General features: G+C 48.6%; 2 protein-coding genes across 4 annotated transcripts in view; one reads left to right on the top strand and one right to left on the bottom strand.

Annotated features, from left to right (window-relative positions):
* Nucleotides 1-7,911, top strand: part of lrig1 (leucine-rich repeats and immunoglobulin-like domains 1) — an 86,664-nt gene extending 78,753 nt beyond the window's left edge. For both annotated transcript variants that reach the window (XM_039772188.1, XM_039772187.1), the window contains exons 13-19: nucleotides 1,643-1,963; nucleotides 2,533-2,814; nucleotides 4,108-4,545; nucleotides 5,056-5,187; nucleotides 5,535-5,651; nucleotides 6,518-6,754; nucleotides 7,051-7,911. In XM_039772188.1, coding sequence (XP_039628122.1) covers nucleotides 1,643-1,963; nucleotides 2,533-2,814; nucleotides 4,108-4,545; nucleotides 5,056-5,187; nucleotides 5,535-5,651; nucleotides 6,518-6,754; nucleotides 7,051-7,274 — 1,751 coding nt within the window. In that variant the 3' untranslated portion in view covers nucleotides 7,275-7,911. The remainder of the gene's footprint in view (nucleotides 1-1,642; nucleotides 1,964-2,532; nucleotides 2,815-4,107; nucleotides 4,546-5,055; nucleotides 5,188-5,534; nucleotides 5,652-6,517; nucleotides 6,755-7,050) is intronic.
* slc25a26 (solute carrier family 25 member 26) overlaps nucleotides 7,510-25,491 on the bottom strand; it is a 66,064-nt gene continuing 48,082 nt past the window's right edge. For both annotated transcript variants that reach the window (XM_039772189.1, XM_039772192.1), the window contains 4 exons: nucleotides 19,286-19,355; nucleotides 16,415-16,479; nucleotides 14,921-14,994; nucleotides 7,510-9,675 (listed from right to left, as the gene is read on the bottom strand). In XM_039772189.1, the coding sequence (XP_039628123.1) occupies nucleotides 9,579-9,675; nucleotides 14,921-14,994; nucleotides 16,415-16,479; nucleotides 19,286-19,355 (306 nt within the window). In that variant the 3' untranslated portion in view covers nucleotides 7,510-9,578. The remainder of the gene's footprint in view (nucleotides 9,676-14,920; nucleotides 14,995-16,414; nucleotides 16,480-19,285; nucleotides 19,356-25,491) is intronic.

Raw genomic sequence — 25,491 nt, 5'->3', positions numbered from 1 at the left:
TATTGTGACACCAGATAATAAAGAATAACAAACTGAAGGGGTCACAAAGCGTGCATTTTGATGCTTATTTCTTATGCATTTTTTTTAATAATTTACTCACTTAGCAGAAGTGGTTTACAAGTAAAGTTAACTTAATCGAGTCAACATCAGGTAGGCGTCTGTTTTGAAGTAAGTGTTCCAGGATTAGGTCACAGAAATCAAGTGCAGAGCGCCGGACACCGTCAGGGTAATAAGAAGAAGAATTCTGTGCATTTCTATGGCGCTCTTCTCACTACTCGGTGTGCTCAGCAATTGCAGGCTAAGGGCCCAACAGAGCAGAGTCCCTATTGGCATTTACGGGATTCAAACTGCCAACCATCCAAGTGCCAGTGCAGATCTGTAGCCTCAGAGTAAACGTCCCATAACCAAATTGAGGCATAAGGCTGATTAGACTAATTAGTTAACGTTACCTGTGCTAGCTACTAAAGAACCTCACTGCACAGCCATTAATAATTAGGAAGGGAGTTGTAGAACTGCAACATGAAATACGCCTTGTGATGAAAACTCTCCTTGCAGTCGTCAAAGGCTCCATTGTGCGCTAGTAGTTTTTTAATTGGCGAGTGGATGAAGATCTTCGTGGTAACAGACGGCCGTTCACAGCCAACACTTCACATGCAGACTCCTGAGCAGAGGAACAATTCAGGAGCTTCTTGACTTCAAATGGCCTCTTAGCCACGTAACTTTTTTTCTGTGCACAGTCACAACTCTGAGCGCACAGCTTACTTCCAGACTCTTGGGGCTTATTGGTTGGCTGCTCTGAGCGGCAGGCGCTAGAGGCGGGTCTCTCACACTTGCTCAGCCAATCACTAAGCCCTTGTATGTTGATGGGTGAAAGTGTCAGTTTTTATTTCATTTCCTGAACGCCATCAAATGAAGAAGAATTTCAGTTAATTTGGTAGTAAGAGGAGGTTTGGAAACGCAACGCAACGCAGCCAGGTGGCCAGTTGTAACCTGCCCCAGATGGAGATGTGGTAGGTGATAGAAGGTAAATATAGTGGCGGGACACTGAGGAGCCTCCCCAGAGACAGGCCGATACTGAGACCTCTGCAGGAATACCTGAGGAGCTTTGGTAGACCACCCCAGGGGTCTGTATGGCTGTGACGAGACGGGAAGGGGCAGCTGCTCTAAGGGAGTAAGAAGGGAGAAAAACAGATGGCGCAGACAGAGAGGTGAAAGCTCTTTATTTTCCTTTTAGAGTTTCATTTGTTTTTGCCATTTTGGATTTGGGGACTGAAAGAGCAGCTGCCCCGGGCCACAATACATAAAGAAATAAAAAGCATAATACAGTACATGTGTTTCTTGACACATTATTCATTCTTCACATATTATTTATTGTCACATTTCACAATCCATTTATTTGCATATTTAATTTTAACAGAATTCTTCCTCCATACTTGGATACTCCCCTCCCCTTATTTGATGCCAATAACATAAAAAACAATAGTAAAGTACCCCTTACTGTCTGGCAGAAGTGAAGCCTTCCACCCGTTAGATATGTAGAAATGCCAGTAAATATTGGGTGGTCATTTTCTAGACTCTGTGTACGCCCGTTTGCAGACCCCCAGCCATACACACTATTTTTTTTTCCCTCTCTTTATTTCAGATGACTTTCCTAAGCCACAAATTATCGTGCAGCCTGAAACTACCATGGCGGTGCTTGGAAAAGATGTCCGCTTTACGTGCACGGTCGCGAGCAGCAGCAGCTCCCCAATGATCTTTGCCTGGCGCAAGGATCAGGAGTTCTTGCGTGATGCCAACATGGAGAACTTTGCCCATGTCCGTGCCAAAGATGGGGAGATGATGGAGTACACCACCATCCTGCATTTGCAACATGTCAGCTTTGCCGATGAGGGCCGTTACCAGTGCATCATCACCAATCACTTCGGCTCGACCTACTCCAGTAAAGCTCGGCTCACAGTGAACGGTACGTTAGCCGACTCCAATGCTTGTCCTCTTTCCTTGTTGTATATTCCAGGAGAAGTAATAAGCACGCTTCCCTTTATGTTGATCACGCTGTTTTATCCAAAGTGACTTACTTATTACATGGTGTCTGCCGCTGCACGTTAAATGGGGACACTTGCAGGAAAGAAATGGTGATGTGATGCACTGCAGCCATTTTATAAATCACTAGAGAAGAGTGGACTGGGCAGGTGAAAAACCCAAAGTCCCAAGAGTCGCTGCGATGGTGTGAGCTCTGGGGTGCAGATTTGGGTGATTCTTGGCACTTGAGTTCTGCCAGCAGCTCAGTACTAGACCAGTGACGCCACCCGTCCGCTCCTCTGCATTGTTTCACGCTGTGATAATGAAAGACTACTTTCTGCTATTAAGATGGACACCCATGAGTGTACCCTTTAACATCAGTTTTTGAAGATTTGAGTGGCAGACTGTATGCAATTTGTATTTTATTGTCGCCGTTGGACCGAGCCGATTGTGAGAGCTCAAACTCCAGATGCTTGTTGCTTACTCCCTCTTCCTTTTCGTTTAAATATTCAGTGCTGCCTTCCTTTGTGAAAACCCCTCGGGATATCACCATACGCACCAGAACAACTGCCAGACTGGAGTGCGCGGCCGAAGGGCACCCTACACCCCAGATTGCTTGGCAGAAGGATGGTGGCACAGATTTCCCTGCAGCTCGGGAGAGGCGCATGCACGTCATGCCCGATGATGATGTCTTCTTCATAATGGATGTGAAGATAGAAGACATGGGGGTCTACAGCTGTACTGCCCAGAACACTGCTGGCAACATTTCTGCCAGTGCTACTCTGACGGTGCTAGGTAAGAGAAGGTGCTGCCATCCTCCTGCATGACTACGTAATATTTGAATACTTAAGGGGCATTTATTTAGCAGAGATTATGCCAGCAGCACTGGGGCATAAGGTAGGAGCCAACCTGGCACAGGAGGACACACTAATGCCAGTCAAGTGTGTAATCGCCAATTCACACAACACACGCATCTTTCAAGGGTGCCATTGTGGCGAGGCAGCGCAAGGTCATTTCCTGCAGTGGTTGCTGCCCCCACGTCTGTGATTATTAATGATATTAATTATTTAAAGGTAACATACTGTACATGCGTTAACATTTTATCATGGAAGTGGGATCAAGTATATTGTAAATGTGCAGAGATGTAACGGGTTGTGTGAGGCGATCAGCGCCGGCCACTGCTGTCAGTACAGGAGGCCCCAGAAGCACATGGCGATTAACAGCTGGCTGTTTTAAGATGACATTTTACTTTAATGACAGAGCTACACAATTAAAGTTGCAGTTTCCACTTTAGTCACGACACGGGCATTTTATTCTTCACGATGTTCCTTTTTTTCCCCCCCCTCTCTGTGGCTCAAATACACTTCGCTATGGTCCTCCCCAAAATAAGGCACAGAAGATGGGAGGCGAGACCTTTAAAATGATTGCGTCATTACGATGGGGAACACGCAACGCTTGTATTGCCATTTGTATGTCAGCATTTGAGCCACTCGGCAAACCTCGAAGCACCCACATTGATTCTGTGGGATCTGCACAGCGGCTGGCCGTCACCTGTGGATTGTGACGCTGATGTCCCCTTCCAACCTGAACACGCTGCGCCCACCACGCGCCTACGTGTCACATGAATGTCTCAAGACATGCTCAGAGAACGTGTGGCAGCCATGCTGCATGACACGTGTACGCGTTGTGACCGTGAAGTATGAACTGAGCCTACAGTCGCTGCCGTGCCGCACTGACTGGTCTGCTCATTTTCTTAATGAAGCCTTTGCTCCCCTTTACAGTTTAATGCCTGCACTGTTCCTTGTTAATCATCAGCATTTTCACACAAACAACCAAAGGGTAATTTCAAAAGCAAACTGCCAATCGAGTATAAGCATCTAATGTGTAGCCTTGGGCAGAAGAATAACACAAAAGGTTTGTTGTCGCAGCTCCTAGGAAATCAAAATGTGCGCAAGGTCCGTAGTAAGAATTACACCAAACAATACAGAACTGTCCTCCTCCACCAGGGCTCCAGAATGCCCCAAGTGAAGTCTGCCCTTGGCATTGCTTACATTTACTTTGGTTTTGTTTTGATCACCCTGTGCACAGAAACACCTTACTTGGCTCAGGAGCTGGAAGATCACAACGTGGCCGTGGGTGACACGGTGGCTCTGCAGTGCAAAGCTCTAGGCAGCCCCACGCCGCGCATCACATGGCTGAAGGAAGACGAGCCACTGAAAGTAACGGAAAGACACCACTTCACTCCAGGAAACCAGCTGCTGGTTATTCGCAATGCTGTCCCAGAGGATGCAGGAAAATACACTTGTGTAATGTCGAATACCCTCGGCACGGAGCGGGCACACAGCCACCTGAGCATCCAGCAGTCAAGTGTCTGCATGGTGGAGCCCCACAAAAGAGAGAACACAATGACGGTTGGCATCATTGTCATCGCGGTGGTCTGTAGCATCGTCCTGACCTCGCTTGTTTGGGTGTGCATTATCTATCAGACAAGGAAGAAGAGCGAGGAGTACAGCGTTACCAACACAGGTGGGTGGGCCGCCATTAAACTGCTATCTCCTCGTACAGAGAACAGCATCTATCTATAATGGGACACTAACAGTGGGGGGCGCTTTAATGTGGAAAGTGGAGTTTGGTGCGGAGGTGATGATGAGACGCTCAGATTTCTAGAATTCTAGGACACCCTTAAACATGGCAGTAGCACTGGTTACTCCCAGATCCACCATTCTAGGCTCGGCCCGCGCACACACACACACACACACCACACACTCGGAGGTTTGGAGTTTGCTTGAAGATTTCCTGCTCCTGTGTGACAGTGAGACGGCCGCGTTGCAGACGAGTACAAGGAGAGACCTTTTGTTGACTGCTGTGCCTAACTCACCTTGGAGGTTTACTACTCTAAGATACACTGACTTCTTATTCATCACTTCACCTTTTTTCGTGTCTAATAAATGTTGGATGGTTGGTTTGTTATCCTTTGCCTTAGGGAGGGTTGAAAAACAACAAAACTGATTTCTCTTTGTTTTGTAAATCATCCAGATGAGACCATAGTTCCTCCAGATGTCCCAAGTTACCTCTCCTCTCAAGGAACTCTATCTGATCGTCAAGAGATGTGCCTCAGGGTGGAAACCAACATCGGGCCTTCTCCAAATGGACACGCGGAGAGCAATGGTATGAAAACACGTGATTTACAGGCCTCAGCCCACTTGGTGACCAGCCGGGGCTCGTGTCGCTGCTGTGTGCAGAAAAACGGGTTTGTAAAAGAACTCGGGATGACGGCAGAGAGCTAGCTGTGCCTGCGTATTAGAGACAGATAGGAAAGGCAGGCTGTATTGTACTGTATTTATGAAATAGAAAAGACATGAAGAGCGCTCCGTGTCTGTCTGCTTCTCTGTCTCTATTGAGCCCTTCAGATCCATCTTTCTGTAAATGGTGACAATGACTTGAAGACAGATATTAAGAAATAGACTGCTCTGGCCGTGCCCGTCTCACAGGGCCCATGTCACCTCTGTCTTTAGGAATCTGCCGAACTGATGCTGTGGCTTGTGTGGATCTGGGAGCACATGGGACATGCAGACAAGTGAAGCCCTGTGGCGTTAGAGAGGGTGCAAGAAGAGAGGAGGACCGAGATAAAGGTAAGCAATTTATTCAGATTGACGGTACATTGAAATAGAATATGAACAAGTGAAGTGTAAACGTGATGGAGAACGTACAGATCACTCCAGTTAACAAGCCCCTCGCTGCAGCACTGGAGTCAAGGCAGGGACCAGTCCTCTGGGCAGCCCACACTGGCACTGACATGGACCCACTTTAGAATTGTCAATCGAGTTTAAATTAACACACACACACACCCCCGAGTGACTTGGCATTGCCCAAGTGAGCACTTGTTCTATTGAGCCCCAGATTGAGAGATGGTAAATACAATGGATGTCTATCTTGAACCGTTGTGTCACTACTGTCCTTGTGTGTTTGGTGCTTTGGCGAAGTTATAATAATATTTTAATTACATTTCTTTCCCCAGACATTGGTGTGGTTCCCTAATGTCTAGCATCCACCTGGCAGCCATTCTTGTGCCAGTGCACTCTCCACACATAAGCTATTAGTTGGTGAAGAAGTGTGGGAGAGAGTAGCCGATAAAGGACAGGCATGACCAGCTGCTCGTGGTCAGTTTAGGCGGGACGTTACAAGACACCCTACACCCACAGATCTCGTCTTACCACAGAGACCGACTCTCTGTTTCACGTCTCATCCCAAGGATGGCAGACATTTTCTTACAGCACGTTGTCCCCATCACTGCTCTGGGGCATCGGGAAGCGACCCCTGCTGGCCTTTAAATGATTTTGGCACAAGGTGGGACACAACAAAATGTGACGAAGGTGAAGGTGCTGTACCTTCTAAGTGTAAAAAAAATGAACGCTCAGCCTTGAGAACATTCAGTCCAGAGGGTTAGAAACACATTTAAAAAGGATGATGCTTACCTGGCTTGTTTACGCTCTGTAAGGTGGATATCGACCTGCGGCAGAGTATTTTGACGCCACTTCCTCCAGCGCGCCCCCTCAGAACTGCCAGTGTGGTGAAATTTATCAGCAGGAGCTCCGTGGCAGCCCCTCCAATATCGACATGTGCAGTCCTGGCCAGGAGCCGAGCCGGGGGGCTCCAGATCCTCGCTCGAGAAGAGACATGCACACGTCAAGGTACCCCAGTAATCACGACAGGATGAGCTACACGGACCAGCAAGGTAAAGGCTCCCTCATCTTGTTGTTTTTCTCTTTCTTACCTGGCATGTTAGGTTTTTTTTTTTTAAATGCTTTTAAGTGAAATGGGAAGCTGGGAAAACACACACAGAAAAAGTGACCCCCTAAAGTAGAAGAGAGTAAACCCCCAAAATGGCCAGGCTGGCACTTACCATCACTGGAGGTATTGGGGGGGGCAGCCAAACACCCTTTATTAGCTGGCATGCAGTCCGTTTCCCAGGATTCCTGCGAGTTTAAAAACATTCTGACGTGTTGCTCTTTTTTATCGCCGTGTTTCCAGGTTCACCATCATGGACGCGAGGGAGTGCAGAACCGCCAGACACGGTGCGCTTCTCGTCGTTGGGCTCTGGCCTGGGGCCGGACACGGACGCTAGTTTTCCTTCTTGCTCACTGGACAGTAGAGGCATTGGTGAGGCTGGACAGACTTTTAAGATGAATGGACATCTAAGTGAGGCCTGCATCCCCGTTAATGAATGTACTTCATTGAAGAAAGCCAGTGATTAAGAGGACAAGCCCACCCGCCTGCCCACCCACCAGTCTGGTCTTTGCACTGAAAGCCCGTTTTAGGATCTTTGTATTGTATGGACTACCTCAACTCTGAAACCAAAAGCTCTCCAAGGAAAGGGCATCTGAAGTTTGAGGACTCAGCTTGTTTGGCGAAAGCCCATGTCGAGCGTTCCACGTTGTACATACGTTTAATCTTCCCTGGGGAAGTCTTATTCATAGAACAGCAGTCGAGTTGCGTTTGAGCATGAAGAGAGTTTATTGTTAGGGATGTACAGAAGAGTTTTCATAAAAGCGGATATTTTAATGTTTATTCATTACAGAAATAACAGAATGAGAATGTAGAGTTTTTAAAACTTTTTGCCTTTGCGGTGGTTCTTTTTCTTATTGAAGAAGAGGAGGGAAAAAAAGCAAACCCTTGTCTGGTGCCTTATGATTAAAAAAAAAATCGACTTGAACAACGCGATTCCACATTCGTCACAGTTTAGGGATGCAAATCCACAAAGTGTTAACAAGATCATCAGCACACCAAGTCCTAAGACTCTTTTTGCACTTGAAATACATAATTTAAACTATTGGTGTTTAACATTCAGTTAATGAGCAGAGGAGCAGAAAATAAAACATTTAGTGAAACGCCCGCCGGCCTCGGTCTCTTCTTTGTTTAATAAAACACACCGGGACCCTGGTGGTCCAGCCGTCGGCCTGATGACTTGACACAAAGCGATGGCGATGATCCTCTTCAGTGTCTACAAGCAGACTGAGTAAGTGACATAGCCTAATAACTGTACTTACAGTGTGTGTGTATATATATTATATTATTATTATTAATATTATTATTATAATCCCAGCAGGACTCTGTGCTCGGTGGCGTGGCGTGAAGCCCTGTGTGTGGTATGGCACTCCAGTTTGGTCCAGGAAGGCCTGTTTCTTAGTCAGATGGCAATTTTTGCTGAGAACAGAACTTAATTCCCTGACTTTCATCTTTCTAACGTTGTACATTTTTCCATGAATTCTGTGAATATCAGTTCAGGGAGTCCCAGCCCACGGCTAATTAGGAATTGTCAGGACTTCCAGACGACTCCTGCTTTGTGTGATCAGCTCAGATCTTGTGTCCCACGCTGCCATTTAAAAAGCAAAGGGAGGTGAACTGGTGGTCTGCATGAAGCCAGCAGGGTCAAGTGAAATGTCCAACACGGTGGATTTCAATCCCACTCCATGGTGCCTGTGTGGCTTATCCTCGAAAGGAGAAGTAGTTTACATGAACAGAGTTTTACTTTAAGCTGACGTGTTGACCCTTCAGTGTAATTCAGCACAATTCAAATTAGTTGCCAGGATGGACTGAGTAACTTAACGGAGTTAAACTCCTGCATTTCAATCGGGTGGCGGCTCAGCCCGAGAGCTGCTTACGGTGTTTGGTATCAGTAAGGAACCTTTGAAGCATCCAGAGCTTCAACTGATTATTTAATTAAAGACTAAATCCTGGCCGTCCTCCCACATCAACCCTGTAAAACCAAACAGAGTGGGTGCCAAGGGTCTGATGGCAGAGCTGGAGGTGAGAGCGACTGGGCACTGGGCCCACCTTTAGCCAAGTCCATTCTGTGCTTGTATGAAAGTGTATTCCTGCCACAAACATATTTCACAAAGGGTATCAGCTGGTGAGGTTGATTTTCATGGTTATCGCCATCAGCCAGGAGCCTTGGATGACCAGTAATGACCGCTCTCGCAGTGGCCGTGTTGTTCTTTATGCACATTCTAAGTTTTGCAAACATCACTCACAGCTGGCATGGAGAATACATGGGATGCTGCTAAGACCCCTAGCCCTAAATCAAGCTTGAATTCAAAAAGGCCCAGAACATCTCTGCACCTCCCATCATTCCCTACTTTTGTTTTACCCAACTGTCTGAGATGACGTGACTCGACAGGGAGGGTAGTAGCCCTTGTGTTGTACCCGAGGTCACTGGAGATGGACTGGGCAGGTTTAATAACAAAGGTGTCACTTACTGCATAACAACTGTCCCCTGTTGATGGTCTTCTACCTGCACATGCAGCAGTCCAGGGTTTAACCCGAGTAATGGAATGACGAGTCCGTCCTCCTGAAGACCCTGAGGTGGCCCTTGTTACAAATGCTGATCAAGTTTTAAAAATGTTTCTAGTTCTTGGTGTCACTGTGTCGGGTGCTGTTGTGACATTTCAACTTGACAAGAAATCTCTCTACATACATTAAAAAAAAAAAATCCACCTCTCTCGAGGACTTCTACCATAGCGTGGACGAGCGTCCCATCCAGGAGCACAGATGGGCTCTCTCTAGAGCAGCAAGCTGCGTGCCTTCTCGTAGGCACCCAAGAAAATGAACCCTCCAAAACTGATCCAGGCCACCCGTGGGACAATGCCAGCAAACAACCTGCAGAAAGAGCAGACACAGGAAACGGCGTCAGTCTCGGTGAGGGAGCAAACACCTGATGCCACAGTTACAGTCCGAGAAACGCTTTGAAGAGATCTGAATACGCGCCCTTTAATCGGCGGCTCTTTTTCCGCATTTGGAAGAGAACAGGAGGGCGAGATTTACATTCAAAACGTTTGAAATGTCAGTGAGAATGTGGACTGAGCAGAAGTCAGAATCGACACCTAGTGGGGACTAAGGGAAGTGCACTTTAGACTGAATCAGGAAACACTTCTACACACAAAGCTGCTCAAGTGGAACCTTGAGAACCCTTAAAAGGAATCTGGACGAGAAAGAAGCCATGAGTGAAATGGGCTGACTGGTTTCCCGCCGCTCAAACTTTGTAACATGAAGTGTTTGCATTTTTGGCATAGTTTTAAGTTGCGAACTCTCTTCAGGCTCTTGCCTGTTCTCCTTCTGTGGAGTTTCCACTTCAGCACTACTGAAGCTAAACGCTTGTCCCATGCAGAGCTGGCAGCCAAAGACTCAAATAACAGAAAAAAAAAAAAGGAACTTATTAATGTAAATCAGAAACACAAGAGTCACTTGCCAGAGCAACACCACAAGACAGTTTGCAGTCTGAAGGGGGCAGAACATGCAGGCACACAGATGGCGCTATCAAAAGTGTAACTCTGCTCAGAAGTGGGCTTCAGGACGGGGGCGCACATCAGAGGGTCATTTGTACAACTAAGAGAAATATTTAGCAAAGCCAATTGTACCCGAATGAGCACCAAGAGGTCTGAGATGTGCCACACTGAACGGATCAGCGAGTTGCTCGTACCGCTTACCACTTCCACGCTGGAAACATGAAGGGTCTCTGGGCGGGAGCTCAAGCAGTTTCTCTCGTTATTTTGTAGGATTAAACAACATGGCCACTCCACTCTCTGTTTACAGCAAAGAGGAGCAGCGAGCCGTGCTTGGCATTTTGTGAGCTGATGGCCTAACTAACCCTGAGCCCGTCCACACCCACTACCATTGTACCAAGTCAGTGCCATGATTCTGACGAGCTACACCTTCAGCCTTTAAAAAGCTGACCGCTGCTCTTGCTTGGTGGAGTGGCCATGTTAACTACTTAGGACCAAACCTGCGTGAAGAGCGAGCGACGAGTGTGTGGCGTTACGTTACTGTGTGGTGGAGCGGACTCAGCCGTGCGTAGCCTGCATCTCCATAGCCACCGTGCTGGTGGGCTGGGCTGTCATGTTGAAGACACCTGCACTGTCACCGCTTCGTCTATTGCTAGATACACTACAACTGTTCTTCTTGTCAATGCACATTTCAGTAATCACTTGATAAACTCCATCCTGGTCCTCATCAGTCACCACATGACACAAGGAATGGCCGCTCTGTCCAAGCCAGCCAGGAGAAACCCAACTTGGGGATCTCTACGTAATGACGATGCCATAAGACACACCCAGACTTGTAAAACAGAAATGAGGCCATTTAAGGTGAGCAGCAGCCAATGGATGACGAGGCAGGTCTGCGTGTGCAATCGAAAGTCTCTACACAGTCTGATATACCAAAGTTTACGGACCCTGTTGGATTTTTTCGTCCCCTCGTGCTGGTCCCACAACTGCCATCATATTGGCGTGAGTGCTCACAGGACTCTGTCACGTGCGTCCCAAGTCCACAAACGCCTCTGAAGGTCTTCCTACAAAGAAAGCTCAACCTCGTGCACGGCCGACACGAAGGCCCAATCCACTGGCTGGCTGGCCCGCTGGCCCGTCACGGTTTCGTACCGCATCTCCTGCTTTTGAGAAGGCACAAAGCAAAGCCGCGGCGCTGCAAACATCTTGCAGTTGTCGGTGGTGTCATGTCAAGCTCTGATTGCAGTTGTTGTGGTTTTTGTGGCGCTGAACTCTGCTAACAGCTTGAGGCGATCGCACACATGGAAGTGCTTTATGGCTTCACTAGACAGCAATTGGGCATATTACCATAATTACAGGTTTAAAGCCGAGCAATTTGTACAAAGCATGTCGCAGCAGAGCAGTCTGGGGGGCTAGCGCTGCAAAGCCTTGTGCTGATGCAACTCATCTCGCGTGTGAAGGGCGCCGAGCCCAGCGAAAAAAGATGATCTCTGTATTTAAACGCGAGGCCTGCGTGTCTCTGTGCTTCACTCGCATTAACAAAGCGCCGTTTGTGGAGAACGTTGGAGGAGATTAAAGGGAAGGCAAATGTGAGGAATTACAAAGGGGGCTTAATAAAGCTACTGGAGCCGTTCTGTGGAAGGAAGCGGCTTCACCAGTCGCATCAATCAACGTCACAAATCCTGCCCTAGGTGAATGGTGGGCCGATTTCTCCCAAGGCTTGGGCTGTCCTGCCTTGGAGTAGCGTGGGAGTTTAACAGAAAGTGGAGTGGGCCGTGTTGTCGTACATTTAACGTGTCCAGCACACTGAAGTCTGATCAATGACAATAAGAAAAGCCGCACATTTTAAAGAACACTGACAAGTGCAATTCTGTTAAGGTGGCCACCCAATCACGGTCTCGGTGAGTATCGGCGAGTATCGAGGATCGCAAGCGGAGCTCCATAACCGACTTATCCACACGTGATCCAAGGACATCACAAGTCGCACGTTTATAAGGAAATCCTCACCAGAGATGCAATGCCGACTGTTCAGACTGCATTAGGGATCGGTTACAATCGGTGAGCAGTCGAGTGTCAGCCCAACACTGAAATACGCGGTCAACGACCTCTGGAGAGAGCTGGCATGAAGTGGACGACTGGCCCCGTTAAAAGCTATGCACACCTTGTACCTCAGGCCAGGAGCATACAGAATGACAAACGTACACGCGGGTGACGTGTAGGACATGCCGCTGCAGCTTTGCTCTCAGCCTTTCCTTCTGGAATTGTGTGCTGATCCTACTGGCCCCCTACACACTCCTGGCGTCCTCTTGGTGACACTGCCACATTTTATAGTAAGAACGCACTTGTGTACCAAAACGGCAACACCACAGCGTATTTACGAGGCAAAGGAAAACCCTCCAAAATAAGAGGGTCTTGAGCTGAACAGTGCTGGCATCATGGTGCCAACAATACCCGCCACATGTGTACTTTATAGCTACAGCTAAATCTACAGTATATATACTGTATATATACATACACACACAGCATGGTGTGGTGGCACAGTGGCAACACCAGGGTCCCTGTGTGAAGTCTGTATGTTCTCCCCATGCCCACATACCTAACCCCCTCACCGCTCCAGTGGCCTCTCACAGTCCAAAGACTTGCAGGGCAGTTGGACTGGCATTGCTTAACTGGCCAGTGTATCTGTGTGAGTTCACCCTGTCCAGGGTGTCGTTCCTGCCTTGTGCCCAGTGGCTGCCCTGTAACTTGACCCTCAATAAGTTGGTTAAGAGTAAGAATGAACAACACACACAGTTTTTCACTGTACTGCTCATTTCACCCAACGTGCCTCTGAGGAAGTCTTGAAAGTTATGCCACACGAAGACCACTTTGCTCCACGTGAATTCTGTACCCGTGCGTAGGGCACCCTGCAGGATTACCGACAGACAGGAGTGCAGGCCTCTGCTTTAATTGCTACCTAAAACTGTTAACATTTCTAGAACTTATCGGGTCATAAGTGGTTGATGAAGGCTGTAGCCCCCTTCATTTATGAGGAATCATGTGACATGACCGGCGTCACCACTTTACATCCTGAAAAAAAACCACGATTATTATTATATATCTGGAAGGTTTGGGAGATGATGGATGGATTTTATTTTATGTACACGCACACACATCCAAACACACAAAGCACCATTTTCTAATTGTACTAATAACAGCAAACAATGTAATTACACAACTTAATCATCAAGGCCCAAATTCCTGGGCTGACCTTTGCTTTACATGATTGGCTGCTCCGTGCCGTTTGCTCGCATCCCTGTACTAATTGCCGTCGGCCACTAAGGCATTCCCAGATGTGGAGACTATGTGGTCACATCCGGACTGCGATAAGGACGACAGAACGTCTTGTTTGCCCTTCTTCCAGATTTCTGTCTCGCAACTCTAACATCCCACGTTAGGAATTTGACGACACCCCGCTGGTGTTCTATTGCTTGTATTGATCGGTGATACGTTTATCACGAAGTTAAGGGGCTACTTATGGGGTACTTTCTATCATGATGTTTTTAATGGGCACCATTTACTTACTGGGACCTGAGCACCAAATTTCGTTTCTGCATATGGACGCTGGAATGACAACAAAACTGCACAGCGAGGCGCCTGGGCCTAAAATCGGGCTGGTGAGCTTTGCGTTGTATTCAGCCACACCCGACACCAAAAAGGATGCCCAGAAAGAGGCGGAGTGTAAATGGCTGCCAGAGCTCACTGAGCGGAAGCAAAGGTTTCTAGGCAGGCAGAGGGCAGCCAAGGCGAGGCAGACAAGCACAAGCAATGGCGGAGTTGAGCTGGGAGCCACTGAGCGTCGTCCTCTGTGTTTAACCAGAGGCACAGCAGAGCAGCACAAGTGATCTGCAGTGACGTCAAGATGTCACATTTCATTTCTGGCCTTGTTGGTTTTTCATGTTGCTGTGCGATTCTCACTTCACCCATCCTCATGCTAGTAAGTTGAGGAGCAGAGCAGAGCGCCACTTCCATGAACCTCTGCCAGTGGTGGTCTTAGCCCCCTTTAAGCGTCTTTGGCCTGTTTTCACTTGAACAGCGTGGCAAAGCCTACCTGGCCCATCTAAACCCATGCTGACTGCTCACCAACGCTCCTTTTTAGGGCTGTGTTCCTGGAGTTTTTCTGTAATAATGGCCTCCATTAGTTCACCCAGGATGCACGTTAAGTTGAGCAGCCTGTGGTGACTCCGATCGATTGGTTACCCTTTTCATATAATGGGATTCCACTTGTTAGAATTTTCTCCAGTGTGCAGTGATTTTTAGAAAGTAAATGTCCTCTGTGACCCCCTCAAGTGCTGGATGATAAGATTTCACAGCCTGTTTAATCTGAGCAGCACATCTCTCTCTACAATTTCCAAGCCACTCAGTACCCCCTTTGCAGTCCCTGTCACTGTTGGGATCTCATCGACTTCTCCACACACGTATATTTAAGAAAAATGCCAAGCGTGAAGTGTTTGCCGAGTCGCTGCCTGTAGATCCTGGTGTCCTCTTCCCACTTCTCAGGCACTTCACCTCCTCCATGACTGTTGCTTTACCACTAAAACATGGACGGCCTTCAATCATTTATACAAGACAGGAGTTCTTACCCTGACAGTCCTTCTGTCCTCCAGATTTTGTACAGCACTGTTGTCACATTTCCTTTGGCTTCAGTGGTGCCAACCTGAAACGATACACGAGATAAACTGTGAATGGGCCTGGAGGAGGCCTCACTGTCCAGAGACGAGCCAAGTTACTTCTGCTTACCAAATATAGCCAAAAAATGGCAAACCGGTGTGCCGGCGACGGTGCAGACTTCCGTATGTGGACCACCGGCCACCCAAACTAGAACAGAGAGGCCCAAGAACTGCAATACATTCATCCAACGCTGCGGTCTGTTTGCTCACTCGCTGCCCGTCGACATCAAGGCACGGCCTTCCATTATCTGTTTGTCGGCTATGGCCAGAATCTCACAAACGTCATCATTCTGGGATGTGCGGAAATGTCACCCTGTTTAATTATTCCACTGTATGAATGTGTGGCCAAAGGCATTACTGCCACTTAGCGTCGTTTCTTTAGACAGCACATGCTGCTTATGAGTTCTGACTGCTTGTAGTGGGTGGGTGGGTGGCGGGCGGGCAGGGGGGCTAAGCCTTGCTATTAACTGCCCACCGTTTCAGTTTTCTGCTTTGTGCCATTGCAGTAAAGTCTTTAGTCCTGCATGTGTCACCCACTTGGCAGCAGTCAGTCAGTCAGTCGGAAAGAAGAGACTTGAAATAGAAAGACGAAGCGGGTACTCGTCTGGCCGACGCCGTCATCCATTTAGGGTAGAACTGGTTGTTTCATTTCTTGTGTGTTTTCCATTTGGAGAGCGCAGGCATGTGAAGTGACCTACTCAGGGTCACACAGCGTCAGTAGCGGGACTGAAGGCCAAAGCCTTACCAGCTACGCCAGGCAGCCTCTTATAGTGCCTTACAGCGACAGTGACTGCTCTTCTGCTCGGAGGAACTCTGGGGTGTATTTAAAGGGGGGTTGTTTCTTGTAATATTTATTTATTTGAGATTTTGTAAAAAGCGTATTAAGACAAAGTGCTAATGATAACTGTCAATATAGTGCCCTCCACAACACGACTTTCTCATTACGAGCCGCCCTTCATCACATGCTCCCAGCCTCCTCCTCCTCCTCCCTTACGCACCACAGATTAATCAGGTCTGCAGGCTGAAAGTCGTCATATAAAATGTAGAATCATGGAGGATTTGGACGCTCGCTAAAGCAATCAACATTTTAAGCAAATCCAACTCCTACTGAATTTTGCTTTTTCTTGACGCACACACAGCCAGTTCTGCTCAGCCTAACAACATCATTTGCCAGTCCTGCTAATAATCTTATTATCCTTTGAATCATCAGAAGCTCCACAAATAAATCCAAACACACTAAAACACCAATATAAAAAAATACAAATAAAAAGTGGCCAATGGAGCCAAGTCGGGCTATCAGGACAGAAAGGACACTCGGGCCAACACGTGAAAGGCGCTATATAAATAAATGTATTATTATAACACAGAAGATAAGACTAAGATTCCGTTAAACTGCTGATGTCTTACCTTTGCCAGCATAATTCTGGTCTTTGCCACATCTAAGGGAGTGGTGACTGCGGCCGCCATGCCACCTGAAGGAGATTAGAAACACAACATTGTCACCTGCTGTACTAATCAAAGTCCTCACCCTAACTTACTTTGTTGTTTCCGTGCGCCCGTCTACAGGAGGAGACACCTTCCGAATGCTGAGCATTGTCTTTGTGCTGCCATGTTAAAAGTGGCGTGGCCTGCCAGCCTTGGCACTCCACCACAGTGTGGACTCTGTGTGTTCTCTGATTGTCCATGCTGTCACGTGTCACCTGCTGTGGTTGCAGCCCCCTGACTCGGGTTTGAAAACGATTGCAGATGTGCTTTCCCATCTTAATGCCCTCCTATTATTACCATTCATTTTTACACACTTGGGGGATGACACAGATGTGTAAATACGTCTTTATGTAGAAAGCCCAATGCCTAGAGTTTAAAGGGGCCGCTAGAATCACAGAGCAAAGTCACAACTTTTAGCAGATTTGAAAACGACAGGACGGGCAAGGCAGACAAGGAGCTTTAAAATGTCTTACTGGAGTCAGCTTTAAGGAATTGTCACATCACCAGTTGCAATTTACAGACCCCATCGGTCTGCTCCAGTAACACATGCATTGTGTGTCTGAAGCGACTTTGGCTAAACTTTCATAAAATGGACTCCAGAAAACGAGGGGACGCAGGCCAATTCAAAATGAAAGAGCGGACAAGCAACTGGGCAGCGCGGATGCATTTAAAACGATGCCACGCCACTTGGGGGCTTAGCATAACAGCATTAAATTGACCTGAAGCTCCGTCGCCAACTTGACGTGAATCGCCGCCAGACATTTTCGAGGATGGACCTCAGGCCAGAGAGCGCATTAGGGTCTCGAGAGCAGGATCAGACCTTACTTTATTTCCAGTTGATTTCAGTTTAACAATAACAGCGACACAGCAGCAGGCACCGGCCTGGCTCACAAGTGGCAAATGGGGTCTAAAGATGACCCGGGACCACTGCGCCTGATGGGGATTAAATGGCTTCTCCCAACTGCAGCACCATGATCTCGATGTACAACACTGACTGCGAGTGAAGGCAGAGCCCTGTGAGGTGGGCTAACTGACGGCGGACGTATCCCCCACGTCTCAGCTCTGAGGTTCTCCATTTCTTCTTTGCTAAGTCAGGTGTCATGCAGACCCCCCGAGTGAACAGCTTTGGTCAGGTCCGTCCACAAACTCTCAGCTGAATTGAGATCTGGACTCCTGCGTCGCTTCGGCTTTCTGCTTGGGCTTGTTGGCTGAAGCCCCCTCGCCAGGTTTTCCTCCTCACAAACCTTTCCAGAGCCTGCTGCAGAGGAGCATCTCCACAGCCTGATGCTGCCACCGCCATGCTTCACAGTGTGTTTGTCATAACGTGTAGCGGTCAAGCCGCTCCATCTCGGCCTCAACAGACCACAGGACCTTCTTCCAGCTAACTACGTTCTGCCAAGACGTCCTGCGAGTTCTTCTGCCATAAACCTGGGACTGGTGAATCCCCCTGACACAGATGTAGTCTGCACGGTCTCTCTGACGCCACCACTGTAGCTTCAGAGGTCTCTCGCTGGCCTCCTTCACTTGTCGTCTTCAGTGTCTGTGGATGGCCCGCCACACTTCATGTTCGATTTCACTGGACATTCAGATGTTCTCGTCTCCAGACCCCTGACTTGTGCTCTTCACGGAGTTGCTTGTTGTGTTTTTCTCGCAACAAGCTGGACCTTCAGATTCAATCAACTGACACCACAGACATGGGACCCCCAAAATGCCGTGTCACACTGACATCTGATGCAATCGGTAATGGTGGGCTTTATATTTAGAATTCATTTTGGACCACAATGCAGACAGCAGGGTTCACATTGAGAGTCAAAAAGAAGATTTCCGCTGCGATTGAATGTTGAACAACAAGAAAAGGGGGACGAAGACTTTCATGGGCGGTGGTCCGAGGGGGATGTGCTGCCGGTGATGGTTTGGGTAGGCACACTGAACGACTCGTCAGGTGATTCCAGACGTCAGTTGAGCCCCCACAGAGCCAATCGCCTATTGTGACATCCCGATGGACTCACTCTGATTGGTCAGGCTTGGCGTCCGGTCATAGATGCGGTGTATAAACGGCACGACGAGGACGAAGGACCACAAGAGAAGCTCGCATGTCTGACGTCTCGTTTTTAACGCACCACAACAGAATGGAAAAAGAAACTCTGAACCCGCAGCGTCTTCGTGCAGCTCGCGCTCCGATGGGAAGGACACGATTGGCTGTCACTAAAAAGGCCTGCGCTGGAAGGTCGGCATGCAGTCGTTAAGAGTGACGCGCCAACGGTTTTCAGTCGAGGTCCGGCGACGAGTTCAGCGAGTGCAGTCAGCAAGTCTGACGTACCCTGTGACTCGAAGTCACATACGGTAAGGTGACATCCTGCCATGCGCCTGCCTTTGTGTTAGTTTTGGACTTTTGCTCACCCCTTTATTTATTTTTATTTTAGTAGACTGGGATGTGCACCGTCACTGTCTCTACACCCCAAGGTCACGGCTCTCATTAGGGCTGTGAATTACGGCCTCTAAATGAAATGACAGAAAGCTCTAGTGAGCGCTGTGGGTCAGGCAGCTGCCTGGCCTCCTCTTCACGCGAGACACAAAAGCCAAGCCGCGCTGCCAGGCTTTTGCTAAAGGCATAATTTGGAAAGTGTGAAAAGTATCGGGAAATGTGTCTGGGTACAATACGGCGGCTAAGGGGGCCATTGTCAAGACTCCTCCTGCAGACCGCTCAGGAATGCCGCTTTTTGTAAACTTTCTCCATTCCTGGCATCTCGGCCCTCTTTAGCATTTCTGAGCGTAACACATAATCCTCTGCACCTGCAAACGCTCCGCACACTGCGGCCTGCCAAGAATACACCACATGACCCTGTCTCCATGACCACAGGCCCTGCGGAGAGAGGAAGAAAAGGAGAAATTAGTTTCTGAGACACATTTAGGGTCTTCTGAAACCCCACCGGGTCAGCGCGGAGGATGGGAACTCAACTAGCCCGCTATTTTTGGGTCCTCCTCTTTGATGATGCAAAGAGCTTCTTTTCCCAAGAAAGTACAACTGCACTGAAATAAACAACAGCAAAGACACCAAAGGACCTCGTGTGCAGTCAGAGACGCCCTGACGGACAGCAACCGGCGTTCAATAGGAAACGGGGGCCGAGACGCGGAGTTTGTCCACGTGATGCTTCGTCTGAAATGCTTGTTTAGGTGTGCCGAGTGCTGCAGGAGGTCGACATGGCACACGTGCTGGCACGCCAAAATGTAGTGCGAAAAAAAAAAACCCATGGAAACGAGAGACCGGCACTCAGTCCGTGTGTTTAGCACTCCCATCTCACCGGGGTTCTTCTTAAGGGTCCTCGTGGTTTCTGCTTCACCTCACAGTGGGACATGTCCTCAAGTCCCACAATGCACTTGCTGCAGTGTCTCTCATGTATCGTGGAGACCAGAACGGCAAGCAGTACTCCAGATGTGGCCTCACTAGTGCGTTGTGTAGTCAGAGCAGAACGTCCCTCGATTGTTACTCACATCGCCTCACATTTTCATTTGCCCTTTTTTAACCGCAGCTGCACGATGTCTAAAGTTTCACCGCATTCACTCCTGTGTGTGTGTGCGCGAAAATCTAATTTGTGAAGTCAAAGGTGTCGCCCGTGAGCCGTACACCGACGTGACGCCTGCCAGGTCACATGACACCTTGCCCAAAGCAGCCACCGAGAGGTGCCCGTGCCCTCATTAAAGCGCAGGATGACTGTGCCACAGCAAGGCGTCCCTGGACCAGGACAAGATCAGTGACACTCGTCGTCCATTTTTTCCCCCTCCTATTGAGTAACCTTTATTTATAAATTGAACACATTGTGGCCACTAAATCGACAGGATGACCGACACCCAGGACAGCCACTCCTTAAGTCTTCTTCACTTCTTCATATAATGTGTTTACAGCCTCCCCACGCATTACAAATACAAGCAGACTATCAAATGGTGGGGGTGTCCAATCCCTGCCGCCCCCCCACCTTCCTGCCACTTTCCTTCTGCTGTTAATTCACTTCAGTTTCCTCCATTTTAATTGCTGTGTTTAAGACTCGGTCCTCTGAATTGCTTCCGGTTTCCGTTAAGTGGCAGCCGTCACACAGGCACATCAGAGCCTCACGGGCCCATCTGAGGTCTGTAATGCCAGCCCTCCAGGGCGAAAGGGGGCGCTAGCGCTAACCATGTGGGCTGTGTCCTCCTCCACAGTCCAGAGAAGACGGCCATTGAGGGTAATGTAGTCTGCCCCCTCCGGCCGGAGCTCCCTCGAGTGTGTCAGATCAGAGTGACCAGCAGGACATTAGTTTTGCATTCGGTACGCCGTAGAGTGGCCACTTTGGGGCTAACAAATTAAATGGGTGATGACCGGGTGGCACTGCAACACTTAGGTTTCTTCTTTTTTTTGTGTGTGCCCCTTCCTTCGCATGACGACACAATCCCATCACTAGTCCCGGTGGCAGTGAGTGGCCCTGACTGTCTCGAGTTCGGACATTGAAAGTGACAATGTCAGGGTTGACTTGGTGTCACATGATGTTGTCATTTAAGGTAATGAAGTTCAGAGGTCAGGTGGTTCTACTCACTAAAGATGGCGCTGTGGAGACTCCTACACCTTCACTCCACCTCATGCGTCTCACACTCACGTATCCACTTTCGATTGAGTCACCAGACTGACCAATCCGATTGCTCGGAGGGACTGGACACACACACCCTTAGTGTTTTATGATACAGCAGACAGACGCTCTGATCAAGTGTGTGTCCTTTTGTTGCTCTGTGACATTTCTGAGGGGACATGCAGACAGGAATGTCACTATACTGTGGACACATGACATTCTGCATTTTCAGAGGCGTTTCTAGAGGCAGATGAGCCCACTTTGCCACACTTTGTGCTCATTGCCCGTTCACCAATGCACACACATTAAATGGTAATTAGGGGCATCCCTGGCAGTGTTCCCCGTCATCCACAGATAAATGCAGCCTCTGCTAACACACTGCGCTCCTCTCAGGCACCACCATTAACTGGCAGGGCAGACCCAATGAATTCCATTTGCTAGGAGAGACTTCATAGGAAATGCCCTTCGTGGATTCCGTGGAGATTCACACAACGTGAAACCTGAAACATTTAGTGTCCTCATAAAATGGAAACTCCGCTCCAGTGACACAAAGCAAACTGGGACCCCGAGTTGTTGGGAGTTTCATCACGAAAGCTCAGCCTCGCGGCACTGAAGACAACGGCTAACAAGAAGCACAACGTTCGGCCAGTGGGCTCGTCTCTCCTCGGTCTCCTCTTTATGTGTGCAGACAGACGGACTCCTGTAATAAACGAGTCAACCTTCCACGCAGGTAAGAGTGACGCTCATGTGCCATTGTCACATGAACTGCTCGTCGGACGGCCATGTAAAAAGCACTTTCATGTGCCTCGATGACTTGTCTAAGTGACAAATGGAGGACGCCGTCGCACACCTTTTACATTTTTAATGTTCTTAATGGCTTCAGCCAGCCAGGCCGTTGCATGTCTAATCACAGAGAGGCACGGCAGCTGACGTTTTATGAATTATGTAAAGACGCTGCTTGCTTTTGGGAATTATTTCATTGAGGAGGTCTGCCTTAGACTGGCTGGTCGGTGGTCCCGTATAAAGCCGGCCCGATTGCTTCAAGGAATGTGAAGTCGAACAACAGCATGAAATAATTAGCCTCCTTCCCCTCCTTTTTTTTTTTTTTCCTTCTCTCGGGCACCTTGGTGGAGTGTGCAGTGGAGGGGCGACACAAAGTGCCAACATGTGTCATGTGTATCCCATCATCCTGGCCCGTCTGAATGGAGGACTTTGTTTTGCACATCAAAGGGTGCCGTTGCAGACAGCCCCACCACTATCTTGCTCTTCCCTCATGAATAACAAATTTGAGGAAAATCCCCCGGCCAAAGTGCATGAAAACACAGATGGCTTCTTCCTGGACCCTCGGTTAACTCTTTAGGTCGTGACTGGGCTGAAACACACCTACGGATAGCGAGACTGGGGTCTTGTGTGTGCGCAAAATCATCAACGTGCAGCCAAGAAAGGGGGGAACTGAAGAGTGAAGGGACCCTCGTTCTAATGAGCATCACCAGCCCCTGCACCGCCACGTTCAGGGGCAGCTTCTACCCTCAGGCTAAGAGTGCCCACCATCACACCCCTGTCACTAGTCTTTGGGAGACATGTCATGGCCTGGCGACACGTATGTGAAAATGTGAGGCACGTCTGGTGTGAAGTCGGAGATCACACACCTTAGTAGGACCTCAAGCACAAGGCAGGATAAAGAAAGCCATCCAAGGCTCCATACCGTACACGGTGCCACCTCACCCTGAAGGGGACAGATTTGTGTCCGTCGTCTCAGGAAGGAGGTGTCCCCTGGCTTACAGGTCTTTATTCATATCTCAGTTTCCATGGATTTATGGGATGCATGTAGTTATTGTTTTCCTTTAAAAGGAAGCTGCACTCCAGTCCAGTCAGTGGTGGTGATGCTCCTTCATGGGGGTCTGCTGGCCGCCATTACTTTGTAATGAAGGAGAAGCCGCAGCAGATGAGCCCCATAGCAGATCACGGAGTGAGTTTCTGGAGTGTATCCTGAGTATCACCATTTCTGGGATTATGTTGGTTTCTACTTTTGGATTGTGCTTTGGGACCTTCTGTAATTCACTGTGCGATGATCATGTGATCTCATAAATAGATTTTCAAGATTTAAAAAAACAAAAACACACATGAAGCATATTAATTATTACACCGAGTCGGTATGTGGCCCCCTCTCCGTTTCACAGCCGCCCATGAACTTGGGCCCACTGTCATGGGAGGCCTGCAATGTTATTCCATATCAGAAACTAAAGTTTTCAGATCCTAAGTCAGCACTTTGCCGACTTGCGCTTGGCAGCAAGTCCAGCTTTGAGTTTTCTTGGCTCAGTCTCTACAAGCTTTGCAGCCCTGGATTTGGCAGTTCACCCCATTCGTCCTGGCAGATCCTCTCAAGCTCCGTCTGTGAGCTGCCATCTTGAGATTTCTCCACCACTTTGGGTCATTGTCGTGATGAAAGGTGACCCATCAGACCGGTTGGATTTTAGCTCTGTGTGTGCAGGAGAGCAGACAACCAATGAACGCCATCTGGACGTACGCACACAGGATGCAGTGATGAGGAATAAGAATCGCAGGTGTTTGGGTCGCACGACGACGTCTGTGTTTTCTGTTCTACAACAGAATGGCCAAAAAAATAAAAAAACAATAAAAAGGCAGATTACCCGTTAACCCTTTGGGTACAGCAGCACAGGCTCCATCAGGCAACACGCTATTGGGCGTCTGAAAAGGGGGAGCAGAGATGGGTCGGACAATCGGCACACAGAGCTGAACTCAACGTGTCCAGTGACTTTCAGTCGTGTGTGGTCTGCTGTGGACCATCGATAACTGCAGTCAGCAAGTCTGACATAATAACGACAACACGTCCCATAAGGTGCCATCAGCCGATTCACACTCCGTTAGACAGATGTTGCTAAAAGGGATCCTTCTGCAGAGCCAAGGCCAACATTCTGGTCAAGGCCATCTTGTTTGGTTGGTGGAAAGCCGAAACCTCACAGAGGCAAGGGTCCGACCCCAATTATCGTCAGTCAGGCTGACCTCGGAGTGCAGGACGTGATCGTCCATAGAATGCTGACTCTTAACAAACCGAGGATAAGGGAGTGCATCGTTTTCAGCAAAAAAAAAAAAGAAAATGAAGACAAAACTTTGAGAATATTAAAGTATGAGGGGCGGCTCTCAAGACACAAAACAAAGCCTGTAATTCTCTCAACCGTGAGAGCTGAAGGAAGGAGAGGCGCTCCGCTCAGGCCTGGAGTTCATTCCCAGTTGTTGAGGGGGATTTGTGTTCCCGACTCAAGTGTCAGATTCCGCTCTCCCACACAGACGGACTGTAAGAAAGGTTCCTTTTAGAGGGCCAAAGAAGCTTTCAATTATTCCGCTGAGAAGAGGGTCCCTCTGTCACCCTCAGCGAAGTCCCTGTGTCTGTCTGTCTGTCTGTCTGTCTGTCTGTCTGTCAGGACACAGCAGCCCAACTGTCTAAAACAAAATGCCTGGCAAGAATGGAACAAATACGTTAAGAATGGAGAGCCAAAGTGAAGCAGCACTCAGTCTGAGGTATGCCTTTGGCTTTCAAGAATTAAATTAGCTACTAATTCTCATCTACCACCACAGTCCGAAAGGAGAGGACTCCAAAAACACACACCAGCTTTTCACAAGCCTCCCATTTGAACCTCCAACCACAGACTACGACGACAACTGCACGACCCCATGGCGTGAAACCCAACGGACTGCTTTTGTGAAACCACTTGGCCTGTCTTTGAGGTCACAGGCGCCAAGACCACTGGGGCCAACAGAGTCCACCGCAGGGCGCAGTTACACACACACGTGACGCGGGAGGGCCACAGGGACAGAAGGGGAGCAGTACCCAGTGAAGCCCCCACTCCATGCAGTGCTTCCCACGGAGCCACACATGAAGAGTGTAACGTCACCTGGCTGAGGTGAAGGTGGAGGTGCAGTTGGTTTCTTCACTCAAGTCAATTCATCCGGTAAAATCCTCAGCAGACCAAAGGCCGCTTTGTAAATTTAACAAGGCCTGGCAGTGAAGGCACAGGCGCTGCAGTAAGCATCCTAATACGACAGTCGAAATAATGAACGGGTAACGGGCCGGAAGAGACAAGCGAGAACACAACTGGGCAAAAAAACGACATTACAAACCTGCGGCCAAAGAGAAGACCAGAAACGAAGGCACGGACTGCTGACAGAGTTATTCTGTCACATTAATGAAGTGAAGTAATCATGGAGTTTTCACCATTCAATGGGTGTCTTTAACGTGGGGTCAAGTTCTCTTACTGCGCACCATTTCAGACAGAGTAAGAGCGTGAAGACAAAGCCATCTGCTGAACAGACGGGTGGACGGGGGTGTGAAAAAGTAAGTGCACCCCATGGAATGGTTTTAATCTTTCAACATACGGGGAC

This window comes from Polypterus senegalus, chromosome 12 (assembly GCF_016835505.1).
Source record: "Polypterus senegalus isolate Bchr_013 chromosome 12, ASM1683550v1, whole genome shotgun sequence".
In the NCBI taxonomy this organism is placed as follows: Eukaryota; Metazoa; Chordata; class Cladistia; order Polypteriformes; family Polypteridae; genus Polypterus; species Polypterus senegalus.
Note: the sequence above shows the minus strand (reverse complement) of the source record. Positions and strands in the feature narration are given on the sequence as shown.